The sequence below is a fragment of the Chiloscyllium plagiosum genome, chromosome 10, assembly GCF_004010195.1.
Source record: "Chiloscyllium plagiosum isolate BGI_BamShark_2017 chromosome 10, ASM401019v2, whole genome shotgun sequence".
Classification (NCBI taxonomy): Eukaryota; Metazoa; Chordata; class Chondrichthyes; order Orectolobiformes; family Hemiscylliidae; genus Chiloscyllium; species Chiloscyllium plagiosum.
The window spans coordinates 9,089,038-9,107,661 of record NC_057719.1 but is presented as its reverse complement, the minus strand read 5'-3'; the positions used below and the strand labels follow the sequence as shown (position 1 = coordinate 9,107,661).

Genomic DNA, 18,624 nt, shown 5'->3' with positions numbered 1-18,624 from the left:
CTCCACCTCCCCAGGGAAGGACACAGCACCAGGCTCCCATCTGAGACTCTCCAGCCACTTAATGTTGGTGGCTTCCTAGTCGCTTCCCTCAGGGTTTCTTTCTCTTATCTTCAGCTCCCACCCCCTCCTCCCCCAACTCCCCGGGATCAGCTCTTGCTGGTTCACATTGTGGATTGGTCGTATAATTTGGGCGCTGACCAAGCCTTGGATTCAAACCATCAAATGTACTAAGCAAGTTCCCAAGTACTGTGGAGTGGCAGGGAGGACTTGCATTTATATAGCACCTTACCCTATGTGAATGCCAGCCACAAAAGTACTCCTGAAGTGCAGCCACTGCTTTGACACAGAAAGAACCTCATCCAATTTTTTTTGAAGAATATCCTTTATTATCACATGCACTCCAGTACAGAATTACAGGAGCATTGTGAAAAGTTTTTACAATGGCTGCTTTTTAATGGCACCATCTTAGGTACAAATCTTACAGAGTTAAAAATATACTGTTGTTACAGACTAAAAAGAATACAGATTAGCATGAAACTGTGAAAAGGTCCACAATGATTAAAAGTGACGATAAGTTTCAATCTGTGCCTGCCAACCCTAGAGCATGAGTCCTCACTGCCTCCCAAGCCAGGATTCACTCTGACACTGCTTTTACACTCAGTCAGCTCCCACAATAAAAAGCAATGATATAATGAGTGATAAATATTGAGCAGGATGTCTGAATCTTGCTTCCGATCTGGTGCTACGATTTTCATTTTACACCCACCTGGGAGGGTAGGAAGATGGGTGCCAGTCTGTCACCTCGCCCGAACGATGGCACCTCTGACAGTGCAGCACTTCCGACAGTGCAGCACTTCCGCACATCTGCTCTGGGGGGCTGTCAGCCAAGATTTTTACACCTATGTTATTGTGGTGGAGTCAAAGCCCACCACCTTCTATCTCTGAGCTACCCACAGAGTTGACAGCTGGGTTGGGGTGATAGCATTTCATTGGAGCTTAAGTCCCATTTAACATTTCAGTCCTCTCACTCTTTACCTCTTCCTGCCAACGTCCCCCCCCCCAACGCCCACACCTTGACATTTAAAAATAAACTGATGAGGTAACACACTGTGAGGAGGAAGAGGGCCAGTGAGAGGTGGTGAAAGGGTGAGTCTTACCCTTTCTTTCCCCTCAGACAAGACTCATTTGTTTAAATATTTAACCATGTACATCTCGGGAAAATGGCATGCAGTTCAAAACTATTCCAAAGCCAAAGGGTTCAGACCATTATTCGAGATAACTGGCTTCTAATCGACTCTTCTAACAAATTATAATTTCTAATCAAAAGATTACAGATTTACTCACCCCTATCGCTATCCAACTGTGTCCAGGTACCATGTTGGTACACATGACTATATCATCAAATCACATTGAAACTAATATATGTGATTACACTACCCAGTCACTAATATATGTGATTATACGACCCTTTTCTTTCGGGAAGGAAATCTGCCGTTCTTACCGAGTCTGGTCTGCATGTGACACCAGACTTGTAATGGTTGGAACAATGTCAGCCAGGTGGCTCTCATAGAATATGAGTTCCCTGATTGGGGTATTAATCTGGTCCAATCGCAGAGTCCTAGCTGATAGGTATAAACAGGAGTGTCAAGGGTTCTACTCAGTCTAGGAGCTGACATTGAGCTAGCAGTTTTATACACAAACATGTGCATGTTCACTTCTCTAACTGTTAGTATGTACCAGTGGCCACAGAAAACATTTACTGTTTATTTCCCCCTCTATCATTGGACTATTATTAATCCAGAGGGTGTGGCCGTAGAGTAGAATCTGAAGTATCCATGGAAAATGAAGATTGGCGGGTGTTCATTGATTGAACTGCAGCTTCTTGTTCATCAGCTTACAAACATACACCATCCCCCGAATTCCCCCGCTCACACAGAGTATGGGAAAATTCACTCCCTGGATTTCATATTGTCCGTGAATAATCCTTCCATGGCCTTCACTGACAGACATGGATTGTAATGGCTCAAGAAGGCAGTTCACCACCATCATCTGATGGGGGCAATAGGGGGTGGGCAATAAATGCTGATGCAGCTAGCGATACCCATGTCCCATGAAGCAATATAGGAAAGAAGGGCCTTCATGAGTAAAACGCTGAACAAAAACCAAAACCAGTTGCTACAGAATACTCCACTAAAGACATAATATGTTGGGCTAAATGGTCATTCTGTGAGTAGTGCCAGCTCAGAACCAAAGTAAAAGATGCACCCATGAGATATTTTGGGGAATGGAAGCCCAGAAGTAAGTAGCAGAGTTGGCTGTGATTTTTATTGACCAGCGATGTGATGGAATGGATATGCAGTGTTTATTCATTCTGGGACATGTTATTGGGATCATGAAGGGTGGTGAGTGCATCATTGTCAGGGAAGAAGAGATGAGTTTAGAACCATGATTCCCAAAGCTTTCCATCACCAGGTTTTCCACACCACGTACCGTGGAGATTGTAACCATCAGGTTAGTCAATAGGTTGATTATCAATGTGTCATGTCACCAACTAAGCTGGTAAAAGATGACCTGGATCGGTCCTGGTCTTTCCTTTGTCAGGCAGATCCTGTGCAATGTCAAAAGCGGCAACTCGCCAGTGTGGTACCGAGCGGCTCCCAGGAAGAGTCCCTCAGAGCTACAGGAAAGGGCTGACCTTTCGTCTGACCTCCTCCTGATTAATGTGAGGCAGAGCTTGCACAGTCAGTCCAGTCTTACCAGCTGCTCCTCAATGAGTACAAACCGTGAGCCGGGGGTAAGCAATGGCCTTGTGGTGTTATCAGTACACTGGTAGTCCAGCGACCCAGGTAATGTTCAGAGAGACCTGCATTTACACCCTGCCACAGCAGATGGTGAAATTTATATTCAATAAAAATTTGGAACTAAGAGTAAGTGGTGACCGTGAAATCATTGTCAATTGTCAGGAAATCCCATTTGGTTCACTAATGTCCTTTAGGGAAGGAAATCTGCCTTCCTTAGCTGGTCTGGTCCACATGTGACACTGGACCTATAAGTGATCGGAACAATGTCAGCCAAATGGTTCTCATAGAATAGTAATTCCCTGATTGGGGCTGTTAATCTGGTCCAATCAGGGAGTCCTGGCTGACAGGTATAAACAGGAGTGTCAATAAAAAAAATAAAAAATAAACAGGCCTGACAGAGGTTCTCTTCACTGAGAGCTGGCTCTGAGGGAGCTGGACCAGTGTCAAGGACTCTCCAATGTAAATGGAGAGTGACTTGGTGACAGGATACCTATCTCTGTGGAATTACTTCAGGCCACACTGTTTTTTCATTCTCATAACTATAAATTCCTTCCTTACATTTCCCTAAATTAAGGAAAATAAAATAAAAATAAACAGGAGTGTCGTGTCTCACACCTGCACACACACAACATGGGTGCTGGGGGAATAATAAGCACTACCGCAATTAGGCGGTAGTGTGGGGGTAAAAGAAAGAAAAAAAATTTAAAAAAACACGAGTGCCAGAGATTCTGTTCACTCTGCGAGCTGGCTCTTCAAAAAAACCAGGAGTGTCAGGGATTCTACTCACTTTAGAAGCTGGACACTGAGCTAGCAGTACAATGCTTGCATAAATAAAGGGTGACTTGGTGACAGAATGCCACTATTTGTAGAGTTATTTCAAGACCCACAACAATATGGTCTTAACTATTAGGGATGGGCAATAAATGATGGCCTAGCCAGTGACTCCTCATCCCATGAGTGAAGAAGCAAAACATTCAGTCCTTCTCAAGCATATAATCTGGACTGACACATCCCAGTGCAGTACAGAGGGAATGCTACACTGTAAGAGATGCTGCCATTCTAATAAGATATTAAACCCAGGTTCTGTCTGCTTTCTCGTGGACAAATAAAAAATATGATGTGGAAAAACGTGAAGTTGTTAATTTTGGCAGGAAGAGTAAAAAAGAAACATATAATGAGGGATTTGGGTGCCCTCATTTCTCAATCACAAAAGGTTTGAATGCAGGTACAGCAAGTAATTAGGACAGCTAATAGAAAGTTACTATTTATCATGAGGGGAATTGAATACAAAAATTAGGAAGGGTATGCTTCAGCTATAAAGGACACTGGTGAGACCACGGTTGGAGTACTATATACTGTACTTTATTTAAGAAAGGATATAAATACATTGGATGCAATTCAGAGAAGGTTGACGAGAATAATGGGGATGGGGGAATTGTCTGATGAGAAGCTTAGATGAGCAAGAGGTAACTTGATTCAAACGGATCCTTTTTGAGGGGCGTTGACAAGATGCATGTGGAGAGGGTGTTTCCTGTTAGGGGAGAACCTAGAACTCGTTGGGTCACTGTCACCCTCTGAAACACTTCCTTGGAGGGTAGTGCGTCTTTTGAACTCCTTTCCTGACAAGGTAGTGAAAGCAAAGTCCTTGAATATTTCAAACGGAAGGTTCTTGTTAAGCAAGAAGGTAAAGGATTATCTGGGGTGGGTGGATATGAGTCGAGAATCAAATCAGGGCATGACCTTTTTGATTGGGAGAGCAGACTTTAGCAACTTACTCCTGATTCTAATTTATATGTATGTATGTATGTCACAATTTTGATGAAGAGACGGAGAGTTGTTCTGGCTATTATCAATCCAGGAATCAACTTCATAATAAACAGATGTTCTGGTTATTACTGTATTGCAATTTGTGGGAACTCGGTGAATGAATATTGGTTGCTGTGGTTCTTAGGTGACAACACATATATTTGATTGGTTGTAAAGAGTTTTGAGGCAGCCTGAGGCAGTTTACTTTGTTTCAAAAAATACGGATTTTAACGCTATTACTGGGATAATGCAGGAAAATAGCGCTGAGGGGAAAATGCCAGCCGGGATCCAGTTGTGATGTGGACACGCCGGTGTTGGACTGAGGTGGATGAAGTCAGAAGCGACACGACACCAGGTTATAGTCTGACAGGTTTATGTGAAATCACATAAGCTTTCAGAATGCAGCCCTTTCATCACCTGGTGAAGGAGCACCAGTCCGAAAACTTGTGTGACATCCAGTAAACCTGTTGGGCTATAACCTGGCATTGTGTGACTTCTGACCATGATCTAATTGAACAGTGGGGGAGACTCGATGGACTGAATGGCATACTCCTGCTCTTATTTACTAAGTTCCTATGTTTCTAAGGCTTTCTTTGCAATACAGTCACAGAGTATTAGAGATGTACAGCATGGAAACAGACCCTTCAGTCCAACTCGACCACGCTGACCAGATATCCCAACCTAATCTAGTCCCACCTCCCAGCACCCAGCCAATATCCCTCCAAACCCTTCCTATTCATATACCCATCCAAATGCCCCTTAAATGTTGCAATTGTACCAGCCTCCACCACTTCCTCGGCAGCTCATTCCATACACGTACCACCCTCTGCATGAAAAGGTTTTCCCTTAGGTCTCTTTTATATCTTTCCCCTCTCACCCTAAACCTATGCCCTCTAGTTCTGCACTCCCCTACCCCAGGGAAAAGATCTTGTCCATTTATCCTCTCCATGCCCCTCATAATTTTATAAAACTCTATAAGGTCACCCCTCAGCCTCCGACACTCCAGGGAAAACAGCCCCAGACTGTTCAGCCTCTCCCTAAGCTCAAATCCTCCACCCCTGGCATCATCCTTGTAAATCTTTTCTGAACCCTTTCAAGTTTCACAACTTCCTTCCAATAGGAAGGAGACCAAAATTCACACAAAAACCAATGTCGTAACATGACCTCCAACTCCTGTACTCAATACTCTGACCAATAAAAGCATACCAAATGCCTCCTTCACTATCCTATCTACCTGCGACTCCACTTTCAAGGAGCTATGAACCTGCACTCCAAGGTCTCTTTGTTCAGCAACACTCCCTTGGACCTTAACATTAAGCGTATAAGTCCTGCTAAGATTTGCTTTCCCAAAATGCAGCACCTCGCATTTATCTAAATTAAACTCCATCTGCCACTTCTCAGCCCATTGACCCATGTGATCAAGATCCCATTGTAATCTGAGGTAACCTTCTTCACTGTCCAATACACCTCTTATTTTTGTGTCATCTGCAAACTTAGTAACTATACCTCTATGCTCACATCCAATCATTTGTATAAATGACAAAAAGTAATGGACCCAGCACCAATCCTTGTGGCAGTCCACTGGTCACAGGCCTCCAGTCTGAAAAACAACCCTCCACCATCCTCTGTCTTCTACCTTTGAGCCAGTTCTGTATCCAAATGGCTCGTTCTCCCTGTATTCCATGAGGTCTAACCTTGCTCACCAGTCTCCCATGGGGAACCTTGTCGAAAATTTTACTGACGTCCATATAGATCACATCTACTGCTCTGCCCTCATCAATCCTCTTTGTTATTTCTTCAAAAAATTCCATTAAGTTTGTGAGACATGATCTCCCATGCACAAAGCCATGTTGACTATCCCTAATCAGGATTAGAGTGGTGCTGGAAAATCACAGCAGTTCAGGCAGCATCTGAGGAGCAGGAAAATCGACATTTCGGGCAAAAGCCCTTCATCAGGAATATCCCTAATCAGTCCTTGCCTTTCCAAATACATGTGCATCCTGTCCCTCAGGATTCCCTCCAACATCTTGCCAACCATCAGCATCAGGCTCACCGGTCTATAGTTCCCTGGCTTGTCCTTACCACCTTTCTTAAACAGAGACACCACATTAGCCAACCTCCAGTCTTCCAGCACCTCACCTGTGACTATCAATGATACAAATATCTCAGTAAGAGGCCCAGCAATCACAAGCAGTGCAACCTGCATGCCTCATATTTAAGAAATAACTACATGGCTCAAGTGAATGCAGGAATTGGACTGTCTGTCATTCCCCATTCTGTGAAGAGATCCTACACCAGTTCCAACAAGCCAAAGACTTCCCTACCTGCTGAGTATCTCTGACTGATTCCCATCCACTCATTGTGAAGAGTCTTCGTGAAACAATTGGCACCCAAACCCCAGCACCAACCAAACTGGAGAGGCCATACAAATAGTCTGGCTACAAGAGCAGGTCAGGGAGTAGGAATTCTGTGGCGAGTCAGTCAAATCCTGGCTCCCCAAGGCCTGTTCACCAGCAACAAGGGACAAGCCAGGAGTGTGATGAAATACTCCCCCCTTGCCTGGATTGGTGCAGGTCCAACAACACTCAAAAAGCTCAACGCCATCCAGGACAAAGCACCACATCTAAAAACATCCACTCCCTCCACCACCGATGCTTAGTAGCAGCAGTGTGCACTATCTGCAGGACACTGCAGAAATCCACCAAAGATCCTTAGGCAGCACCCTCCAAAGTGATAAATATTTCCATCTGGAAGGACAAGAGCAGCAGGTACATGGGAACACCACTGTCTGCAAGTTCCTCCTCAAGTCACTCACCACCCGGAATTGGAAACATAACATTGTTCCTTGAGTGACACTGGATGAAAATGAGGGAATTCCCTCTCTAACAGCGTTGTGTGTCCACCTGCAGCATATGGACTGCAGCTGTTCAAGGAGGCAGCTCATCTCCACCTTCTCAAGGACAACGAGGGATGGGCAATAAACACTGGCATCCCCATCCCATGAACAAGTAACCCAAAATAACACCCATTTGGGACGGGTTGTACTTTCCAGGAGTTGATGGAGGTGTTGGTTGTGATTTCTGTTCCTCAGAATCACAGGGTTGATATGGCGCAGCAAGAGGCCCATTGTGCTGGACTGGTGTATGGTGGGTACTGTAGCACAGGAGGCAGTGAGATCTCCCAGAGGGAAGAGTAGGTAAAGATCAGAAGGGGGAAGGAGTCCCATTTAGAATGTGTCTGAATCCTTTGAATCAGTAAAGCAGAGTTCACAGCGAGATGCACAGCATTGTACATGCGTTTTAAATGCTTCTTTTTGGTTACTGTTGCTGGCAATCTGGGATGTTCCCAACAGCAGTATGTGTGTGCGTGTGGCCAAGTGGCAGGACTGGAATGGGAGACAGTGGATAGCAAGTGAGCCAGCGGTGCTGAGTGCTGGAGCTCAGCAACTCCCCAATCCCTGCCATGGCCACCCCCACCCCCACCTCATTCCCCAAGCAGAGGATGAAGGGAATGCTGGGGGGCAGGAATCATTGGCAGCGAGTATAGCCAGCTAGTGCCAAACCTCACCCTTCACCCAATCTGAAACCAACCCCGTTCCTTCCACACAGCATCATGGGCAAAGTCATGAGGCCAGCCAAGGGCAAGCTGGGCTCTGTGTTTTTTTTTAAATTCCTTTATTCATTCATGGGATGAGGCCATCGCTGGCTTGGCCAGTATTTATTGTTCATCCCTCATTGCCCAGAGGGCAGTTGGGAGCCAACCAAGTTGCTGTGGGTCTGGAGTCACATGTAGGCCAGATCAGGTAAGTATGGCAGATTTCCTTCCCTTTTCCCAACAATGGGCAATCGATTTATAGTAATTCCAGATATTTATTGAATGCAAATTCCGCCATGGGCTTTGGCAGGATTTGAACCCGGGTCCCCAGAACATTATCTGGATTAACAGTCAAGCTACAATAATGGGTGACACGGTGGCTCAATGGTTAGCACTGCTGCCTCATAGTGCCAGGGACCCAGGTTCAATTCCAGCCTCAGGTGACTGTCTGGTGGACATTCTCCCCATGTCTGCTCCGGTTTCCTCTGGGTGTTCCGGTTTCCTCACACAGTCCAAAGATGTGCGAGTCAGGTGAATTGACCGTGCTAAATTGTCCATAGATGCATTAGTCAGAGGGAAATGAGTCTGGGTGGGTTACTCTTTGGAGGATTAGTTGGGCTGAAGGGCCTGTTTCCACACTGCAGGGAATCTAATCTCATACCACTAGGGCCATCGACTCTCAACATCTTAGGGACCTGGATATAAAGAGACTGACCCCATGCTCTCTCCATAGGCAGACTGCCCCCTCAGTGTTGCTGCCTGGTCAGTGCCAGACACCCATTTCCATTGTTGGATCAAGTTGAGGAAAGGCTGGGGTCTGCAGTGGCCCTCCCCTCTCACCCCACCCCCCAGCGAGCTGTGTACGTTGCAGCCTCTCTCTCCTTCCAGCCAGTCCTCACAGGGTTAACCCTCTTCCCTCGGAGTTGCTGGGAGCAGGACTCCCGAGCCGAGGCGTCTCAGTACTTGAGCGAGCTGCACTGCATCAGTCAGGACGAGTCTGGGACTGAGGGGAGCCCGGAAGGTCTTGGGAACTGTTAGCCTGTCGGTTTATTCATTTTTATTCTGACCATTCTGAGTGTGTGTGCGTGTGGGGAGAGTGAGAGAGGAAGGCTTCTTGTGTTCCTCTCTTTAGCAGGAAGATTGTCCAAATCCTTTTTTGCTTTCTTCAGTGGAGGGAGCGGATTGCTGGCTGGCACCAGGATTACAGATTGCTGACCATGTTCTGTAAACTCGTTCAATCCTCAGGTCTGCTCCAAGCAGCCAAGGTAGCAAGTTAAGAGTCAAAGTGGGGGAGGGGGGGGAGGGGGGAATTTTGTCTGGGCTGTGGGAGGGGAGGGTGGGAGGTTGGAGTGAAAGACCCTGGGAGACTCAGAATGGGCTGGCGAGGACAATGAGTGCGGCTGGCCGCCCGGGAGCAGTGCTGCGCTGTCTGACCACCTTCCCAGCGCGCTGACCATGCACTTGAAGAGGAACTTACTGAGTTCGGCCCCCAGACACCGGACCCCTCGCTCCTGCCGCCGCTCACCGTCCTGGATCTGGTACCTGACCCTGGGATCCGTCGTGAGCACCGTGTTCTGCTCCTCATCGGGCCCTGTCTTGCACCAGGAGCATCACTTCCACGGGAGCAAGCATCACTCAGTCTCTCCCATCTCCATCTACCGCTCCCCAGCCTCTCTGCGAGGCGGTCACGGTGCGTCTCTCTCTCTCTCTTTTCAATATGCTTAAAACTTGTCTTACTCATCTGTTTTTTTTATTCTCTCCCCCTCCTCTGGTTCTGACTTGCATGCCGAAAGCTTGAATTTGTGCATTTCTAAATCGAATTACATCTTTTGTCCAGTTAAGAGTCGAGAAAATTACTTTTGACTCTGTTCCTGTTCAATGTAATCCAAAGGGGGTTGTTGGGGGGGGGGGGGGGGGTGAATTCTCTCTAGCCGGGGATATTCAATAAGTTCGATTTGCTTTCTGAATTCAGATGCAGACACACACATACACAGAGCTCAGGAATACACCTGATTGAAGGTCCATGTGCAGGGGCGTCAGGTTTTTATTAAAAGGGGGGGGGGAGGGGATTTTCCTTAAGAAAAGCTTTTTCCCCCTTCCGCCTGCCCGCTATTTGTTTTGGGAGGGGGAAGGTTCCGATGTCCCAAGGTTGAGGCCAGATAAGTCAGAGTTCACTGGGTTACAAATGGAACCAGTCTCCAATGCCGAACCTTAACCTCATACCGCGGGAAGATCCATTCCTCAGAGGCAGAGAGATGGACAGCATGGAATCTGGAATGTTCCAACCATCGCCTCCCACACTTGGGCATATCACCAAAGGGCCATTGAAGTGAGCTGCTCCGGAGATGGGAAGGCCATGGATTATAATACAGCCAATGGGAAAATGCAGAGGTTACAGGGACTGGGGAGTGAGGTGGGATGCTCTTTGGAAAGGACGGGTCGGTATGGACTCGATGGGCCGAATGGCCTGTTTCCTCACTGTCAGGGGGAATTCTCGGGGGCAAATTTACTGCAGATGCTGGAATCTGATGGAGAGTCGCCTGGACTCGAAACGATAGCTTGCTGTCTCTCTCTGTCCCTGTCTCTCTCTCTCTCTCTCCCTCTCTCTTTGTCTCTCTCTCTCTCCCTCCCCCTATCTGTCTCTCTCTCTCTCTCCCCCTATCTGTCTCTCTCTCTCCCTCTTCCCCCCTCTCCCTCTCCCCTCTCTCCGTCTTCCCCCCTCTCCCTCCCTCCCTCCCTGCCTCCCTCCCTCCCTCTCTCTTTAAATAGTGTCAGGGAGTCTTTTATGTTCACTTGACAGGGCCTCAACTTAATGTTTTACCTAAAAGGTAGCACCTTCATTACTGTAGTATTTAACTATTCTCACTGTAGTGAGAGACCAGATTATCTGCTTCATCTTTGGAGTCAGACAGCCTTTTACTTGTATTTAGTGGCAGCACTCTCACTTAAGCTGACACCTGGAAAACTTCAAGATTGTCAGAGCAAACTATAATGGGATGTCATTATTTTCTCCCCCAGAGGATCATAATTTCATCATACAGCATGGTACATGGGATTGAGGATAACCTATTAGCATGAATAAAGGATTGGTTGATGGACAAAAAGAGTTGGAACGAATAGATCATTTTCAGGTTGTCAGCTTGTTTCCAGGGGACCAGTGCGATGATCAGCAATGAGATCTCAGCTATTTACTGTTTAGTAGTATGTAAATTGTGTTGTTAAGATCCTGTGAATCCGCTGAGAAGTAAGATGCACAACACCAGCATCCTCAAACAGGTTAACATCCCCAGTATTGAGGAACTGACTACTTTTGATCAGCTACGATGGGCTGGGCACATCATCCGCATGATCGACACGAGTCTCCCCAAGCAGGTGCTGTACTCCCAGCTTCGAAACCGCAGGTGAGCCCCAGATGGACAGAGGAAGCACTTCAATGATATGCTCAAGGCCTCGTTGGTAAAGGGCAGTATTCCTACAGACACCTGGAAATCACAGGCCCAAGACCTCCAAAGTTGAGGTGGAGCATCCAGGAAGGTGTTGAGCACCTCGAGACTTGCACCGGAACGAAGTGGAAGCCAGGCGAAAACAGCAAACTGAGCATACTGCCCACATCAATGCCCCATCTATTTGTTCCCATGACCACCATCTATCCCAAGTGTAACAGAGCTTGTGGCAGCTGTAATAGTCTGTGCAACCACCTACAGACTCATCTTGAGAGTGGAAGAGATTCATCCTCATCTGCATGGGACTGCCGAAGATGAACAATATTGTTAAGATACAAAGGTGAAGATGTTGTTTCATGAAGTACATAGTGCCTGCTGGGACACAGCTAGTAAAAAGCAGATATGTAGCATCCTATTAATAAACCTAACATTAATCAAACAAAAGTATTCATGTCCAGTTTTGTACTTCAGCTTGCTTGGGATAGGAATCACATTTGCAATCTGTGTTAATAATTTGATGAATAGACTGAGCGTAGTATATAGCTTTGTTGATGTAAAGCTAGGTTGGAAAGTAAGCTGTGAGGAGGACACAGTCTGTTAATGTAGACAGTTTAATTAAGTGGACAATGAGCTAGTTAGGAAGAATAGGAATATTCACAATATTTTTGAAATAGAACATAGAACTGTACAGCATAGAAATGGACCAAGTGTTGTGCTGAACATGACGTGAAGTTAAACTAAACCCTTCTGTCTGCCCTTGGTCCATATCCCTCCATTTCTTGCATATTCATGTTCTTATCTAAAAGTCTCTTAAACATCCCTTTCTCCCCTCCCTCCCTCCATCCCTCACCCTCCCAATCCTGGTTAATTCTGAAATCGCGCTTCGTCCCCCCCCCCTCCCTCCCTCCATACCTCATCCTCCCTCCCTCCCTCCATCCCTCACCCTCCCAATCCTGGTTAATTCTGAAATCGCGCTTCGTCCCCCCGCCCCCACTTCAGGAGCTGACAGTCAGGATGCAAGGAATTCCAGCATGCAATTAACAGCGCTGAAAACAATAAAAAAGCTGGAAATTACAGCTGGGCAGGCAGCATCCAGAGATGACCAGCATTGTATTTTTTTAATGTTTTCTGAACAGATTCCAGCATCTACAGTGATTTATCTGAACAGCAGCCCTCTCCTGAGACACCGGAAGGAAGGGGTGGGGGGGAGGTGTCCCTGTGTGTTACATGTCACTGGGAGGGAGAGGCTGATTAAACATCTCATCGAGGTATGAGGAAGTGGGAGGGGCAGGTATACTCTGAGAGGGGCCCCACTTAACCAGTAGGAAGAGACTGTAGGAAAGGAGGGGTTTGGATGGGCTCATGAGCCCGATGGTATCCTGTGCAAGATCTCATCCATTCACTGGGGATAGTAATTCCTGGAGCAGATGAGTGTGGAAGCTGGGTCTCAATGAGACGTCTACCATAGAATGTTTCTCTTTGTATCTAAGCTTGTCCTGCAAAGCACTATACACCGAGGGGGCTTCCTGTAGCCCAGTGACAGTGTTCCTTCTTCTACATTGGAAATTCAGGCTTCAAATCCCACCCACCTGCTCTAGAGATGGCTTGGAATATGTTTAGTGGTGGTGCAGTGGTAGTGTCCCTGCCTCTAAGCTTGGGGGCCTGGTTCAAATCTCATCCGCTATACCGATTACGCCCTATGTCTCTGTTCAGTTTGATTGGAAGATGTCTGCCCTGAGGGGTTTGGGCTCTTCTGGTACAGTCCTTACCTCTGAGTGAATGGGTTCAAGCCCCACCTGCTCCAGAGATGTCTGAACAGGTTAATTGACAGAATCTATGCATTTTGTTAGAGAGGAGAGCCTTGTAGTGCAGTGGTAGTGACCCTGCCTCTGAGCTCGGAGATCGGAGATAAGTTCTACCTGCTCCACAGAGGTGCCCTAAAAGATTGCTTAAATATATCTACAAGGCAAAAGTGAGAAGGACTGCAGATTCTGGAAATCAGAGCCTAGATTAGAGTGGTGCTGGAAAAGCACAGCAGGTCAGGCAGCATCCAAGGAGCAGGAAAATCGACGTTTCGGGCAAAATCCTTTCATCAGGAAATCTGAGGATACTTTCTGGCCATGGATGCTTGGTGACTAAGCATTTATATATATATATATATATTTCATCTTATTTCTGGTGCTAACCATTTCAGGTCAAACCTGTCACAGCCCCATTTGTCAATAATGTTCAATTTTTTTTAACTTGTGTTTTAGTCGACTTGTCGAGAAAGACAACAAAAGCAAATTGCTATGGCTGTTGGAGATCCGAAATAAAACGGGTGGTGGGGTGGGTTTGGAACAGAGTACCTGAGAAAACTCCCCGGGTTTGGCAGTCTCAGTGGAATAAAAGCTAACTGTGCTTGGGATTGTCACGAAGATGCTGCCAGACCTGCTGAGTTTCCCCAGCACCTGCTGTGGACGGTGGGATATAGCTATCCCCACCCCCACAGCAAGGGGTATGGACACTATCCACTGCTTCACAAGGTTGCTATAGGCACTGAACAAAGTATCAATAACACTGTGGTAAAATGCCCTGGTTTGTCTCACTGAAATGTTTTGGAAAACAGTATTTAGATGCTCCCCTGCTGCCAGCAGACACGGAAATAGAGGCTGCAAATATCAAACGCCTCTCGCCCATTCATTCGCACCCCCAGCTCCCAGCTATAGGCTGTGCCTGTGAATGCGAGATTGAAGCTTGGGCTGTCAGGGCTGGTTGTTAGGTAGATCCAGACTCACTGACTCACTCACCCTGACAAAGTCCTCATGTTAACTCACTGCACTGAGCTGGCATCAGGAGCGGAGAGTGGCTCCCACAGCTGCTGCTACTGTTTTAACACAAATTACAGCTTACAGTGCCGCTGTGTAAGCAATACAGGCACCGGGCTGAGTGAATAATACAGTCAGAATGATATTGGAATGGTTTCGGTTATACAGCAGTACATCCACAGTGCTGATTGAAATGCAGTCAGTGATAACAGTTACAATGCAAGCTGAAGTGTCAGTCATAGTTGCAACGTTGATTGAATTGCATCAGTATTTCAGCTGCAATGCCGATTAATTGGTGTCAATATCGCAGTCATAATGTCTAAATAGTGTCAGTATTCGAGTCACAATGCAGAGTGATGTCAGTATTACAGTCACAATGCAGGGTGGTGTCAGTATTACAGTCACAATGCAGGGTGATGTCAGTATTACAATCACATTGCTAATTAAATGGTGTCAGTATTACAGTCACAATGCGGGGTGATGTCAGTATTACAATCACATTGCTAATTAAATGGTGTCAGTATTACAGTCACAATGCAGGGTGATGTCAATATTACAATCACATTGCTAATTAAATGGTGTCAGTATTACAGTCACAATGCTAATTAAATGGTGTCAGTATTACAGTCACAATGCAGGGTGATGTCAGTATTACAATCACATTGCTAGTTAAATGGTGTCAGTATTACAGTCACAATGCAGGGTGATGTCAGTATTACAATCACATTGCTAGTTAAATGGTGTCAGTATTAGTCACAATGCTGATGGAATTTCATAATCCTGATCTATGATGTGGTTAGACGGTTTCTATAATATTGTCTTAACACAATTACATGGCTGGTTGAATGCCTGTAATTAAGTAAATGATGGAATAGTGTCAGTGATACCGTCATAATGCTTGTTGATTGTATTATTGATGCAGTTGTAATACAGGTGGAAGACTGTCGGTGATATAGTTGAAATCCGGATGCAATAATGTCAGTGGTGCAGCTACAATGCTCATTGAATCGTATCAGCAATACAGTCACAATACTATTGAAATATTGACACAGTCATAATATTCATTGTGTCAGTAACTCAGCTACAATGCTAATTCAGTTGAGTCACAGTTACAGTGCTGATTTGAAATGAGTCAGCATCATAGTTACAATGATGTTGATAAACTGTGAACACCAGTCACATTGTCTAAAGAGTGCATGTAGCAGTCACATTGCTGTTTGAATTGTGCAGGATTACAGTTACAATGCTTACTGAGTAGTGTTATTAATACAGTTACAATAGTGACCGAATAATGTCAGTCTTCCAATCACAGCACTAATTGAGTAGAACCTAAGTTGTGGTTCGAATGTCGATATAATATTGTTAGTAATACAATTATCATGCCGATTGAATGTTGTCAGTAATTGAGGTTGAATTGTCAGTAAAACAGTGAAAATGCTGATTTGATTGTACAGTTTCAGCGCTGATTGAATAATGTCATTAATACAGTTACAACAATGCCGAATAGTGTCAGTAATTGAGTTTCGCTGCTGATTGAATTATGTCAAATGCTACTACAACAGGTTAAATCAGCAATAGTTTGAAGTTTGATACATCAGTGTTAATACATTCTGAAGATACATTTTGTTTTCGCTAATTGTTATAGTGTTGATCTCTGGGATGAAGTGATGGAAAACTAGGAAAGGCTTCCTTATTTATTAGCGTTTAACTGCCACATGCAATGCAATTGCACACTTTTGCACTATGTTTTGTTTTAAAAGCAATTTATTTAAATCTTCCTGATCTAAGACTTTGAGCAAGTGTTTGCTCACCCTCCACGTTCCCTTTTCTCTGCCCACCCACTTTAATCACGTCACATTTCGAGTCCTCTTCATAATCGAAGCGCTGCTGTTGTGGTTCCTAATGGCAAAAGGGCTGACGATCTCTGATGTTGTTCTGTAATAAAGAAGTTCCATTCCCACAGGGTCAAGAGCAGATAGTTATACATTGAGGCGAGCTGTGACAGAGCAATATAAGCTGATAAGGGGAAACAGATTCGTAAAAAGACAATTTCACGATGTTTCGCTGTTCTGCGCGAGTTTGCTGGGTGTCATTTCCGATGGACAGTGTAGCAGATCGTGATATTCCTTGAAGAGAGTTGTACTGATTGCAGGGACAGAGGGGAACGCTGAATCAATGATGTTTGCACTTTGACTGTGTTGCCACAAAGATAAAGCTGTGTGCTGATTGTACAAAACTACAAAAGGAGCTCCTATTCGTTGTACCCGAGGCAAACGTGGTGCGGAAATGGAACCCGATTAACATCTTTACTGAATTAAATTCAGCTTGCTGTGGTCTTTGATTAATTGGACCTTGTGCATCATCTTCGACAGAATCAAAAAGCCTTGGGTTAGGAATAATGTCTGCATTATCAACGTATTGCTCCCCCCACCCCCAACTCCCAGCACATTCAAGTTGCAGTGCTCCTTAATGAAATGGTTTAGTAATGATGATGGATGCTGAGAGTGAGGATCTTTATGTTAGGCTCTGGAGTCCCCATTCATTTACATTAAGATTAAGTGGCACCATGTAAATGGTTTTGCTACCTGATTGAAATTCAGGTTCTTCCTCCTGAGAAAGGGAGAAATTGGTTAAGTGCCTTGTTAGTGCAAACCTGATTGCAACAGTGACTGGGAAGGTGTCTGCATCTGCAGCTCTGGGAATCAGTTATACAACCATGAAGGCTGGGATTCAGTTCTCTATCCTACGTGTTGATCTTAATCTCTGTCTTGGTAATTCTACACAGCCTTCTGAGCTCTGTGCACTGCTGCAATCCTGGTCCCTTGAGCACACGCACTTGTATTTATTCCACCATTGGTGTCCGTGTCTTTTACAGCTTCCTCTCTTTAAACTTCACCACCTTTAAATGCACCTTAAAACTTAGCTAATCTGATACCCATTTATCTAGTGCAGTGGAGTGTTGCTCTTGTGAAATACCTTGGAATGTTTACTGCCAACAAAAATGCACATTGTTATTGACTATTGGAGAGCTGAGATTGCAGGCTGAATAATGAACCAATGCTGTCATGTATCCCCTATGAATAAATTTCTTGCCTGCCCTGTAATGAAAATCTTATTTTTAGAAGATAAATCAATTTTACATTTTTATTTTGCTGATTATTTTTGTTGTTATGATCCCAGCTGACTTTACCACTGGGCAAGTCAGATTCCAGATTGAAATCCGACTTGATGGATATTTTGTTTCTCTTCTAATTTGTTCATGAAGTTGCAAAGCTGGTTTTAACAATAAAACAGAGTTGATTATACAAAAGAATTAAAAGTAAAATAAAACAGACCAAGATATCTAAATACAGGTACACAATCCTTTATCCAAAATGCTCAGGACCAGCTGGTTTACAGAATTCAGAATTTTTTGAATTTCGGGAATAAGTGACAGTTCAACGGTAACATTTTAAAAATCTTATTGAACAGCAGACTCCCTGTGAGTAACGGGCCCTGAGACAGAATTGAGGCCTGCCAGTGCTGGGCCACACCCCCCACGTCACATCTGAGTGACACGCATCAAATGGGTGTGAAGTTGGGTGAACTGTTTGCACACCACATAACCGTGACAATGAGATAAAAACTTCACAAAAAATCTTCGGATTTTGGAGCGTTTTGGATTTCAGATGAAGGGTTGTCTACCTGCACAATACAGATTGATAGATTCCAAAACACATGGCAATACAAAATTGCATCCATTTCCCAACACCATCATATAACAGTCATCCCAAAATCCAGAGAAATATTTCCCCTATTGAATTTGGGTTTGTTTTAACTGACTCTTCTCATTCTGGATCCATGAGTTGCTAGGCCTTCAGGACAACACTCTCTCAGAAATTTGGACCCAACCAGGACAACCAGTACCTACAACAAATCCGAAGCCTCCAGCAACAGTCCTCCCTCCGGATCCTTCGCTCCACACTTGCAGCCAAGCGCCGCTACCTACATTCCCTGCAAGTAGACCTACCCCAGCTCAGGACAACACTCTCACAGAAGAGCGCCTCATCTTCTGCCTAGGAACCTTCCAATCACAAGGGATGAACTCAGATTTCTCCAGTTTCCTCATTTCCCCTCCCCATCGATTCTCCTGCTCCTTGGATGCTGCCTGACCTGCTGTGCTTTTCCAGCAAC

General features: G+C 45.2%; 1 protein-coding gene across 44 annotated transcripts in view; it reads left to right on the top strand.

Annotated features, from left to right (window-relative positions):
• The window catches only part of nrxn3a (neurexin 3a), a 2,002,176-nt gene that overhangs the window by 1,409,761 nt on the left and 573,791 nt on the right, over nucleotides 1-18,624 (top strand). For 6 of the 44 annotated variants that reach the window (XM_043697032.1, XM_043697021.1, XM_043697020.1 and 3 more), the window contains exon 1: nucleotides 9,535-9,891. The exons of the other annotated variants lie outside the window; for them this stretch is intronic. In XM_043697032.1, coding sequence (XP_043552967.1) covers nucleotides 9,657-9,891 — 235 coding nt within the window. In that variant the 5' untranslated portion in view covers nucleotides 9,535-9,656. Of the gene's footprint in view, nucleotides 1-9,534; nucleotides 9,892-18,624 lie in introns of those variants that run through there. 44 annotated transcript variants of the gene reach the window in all.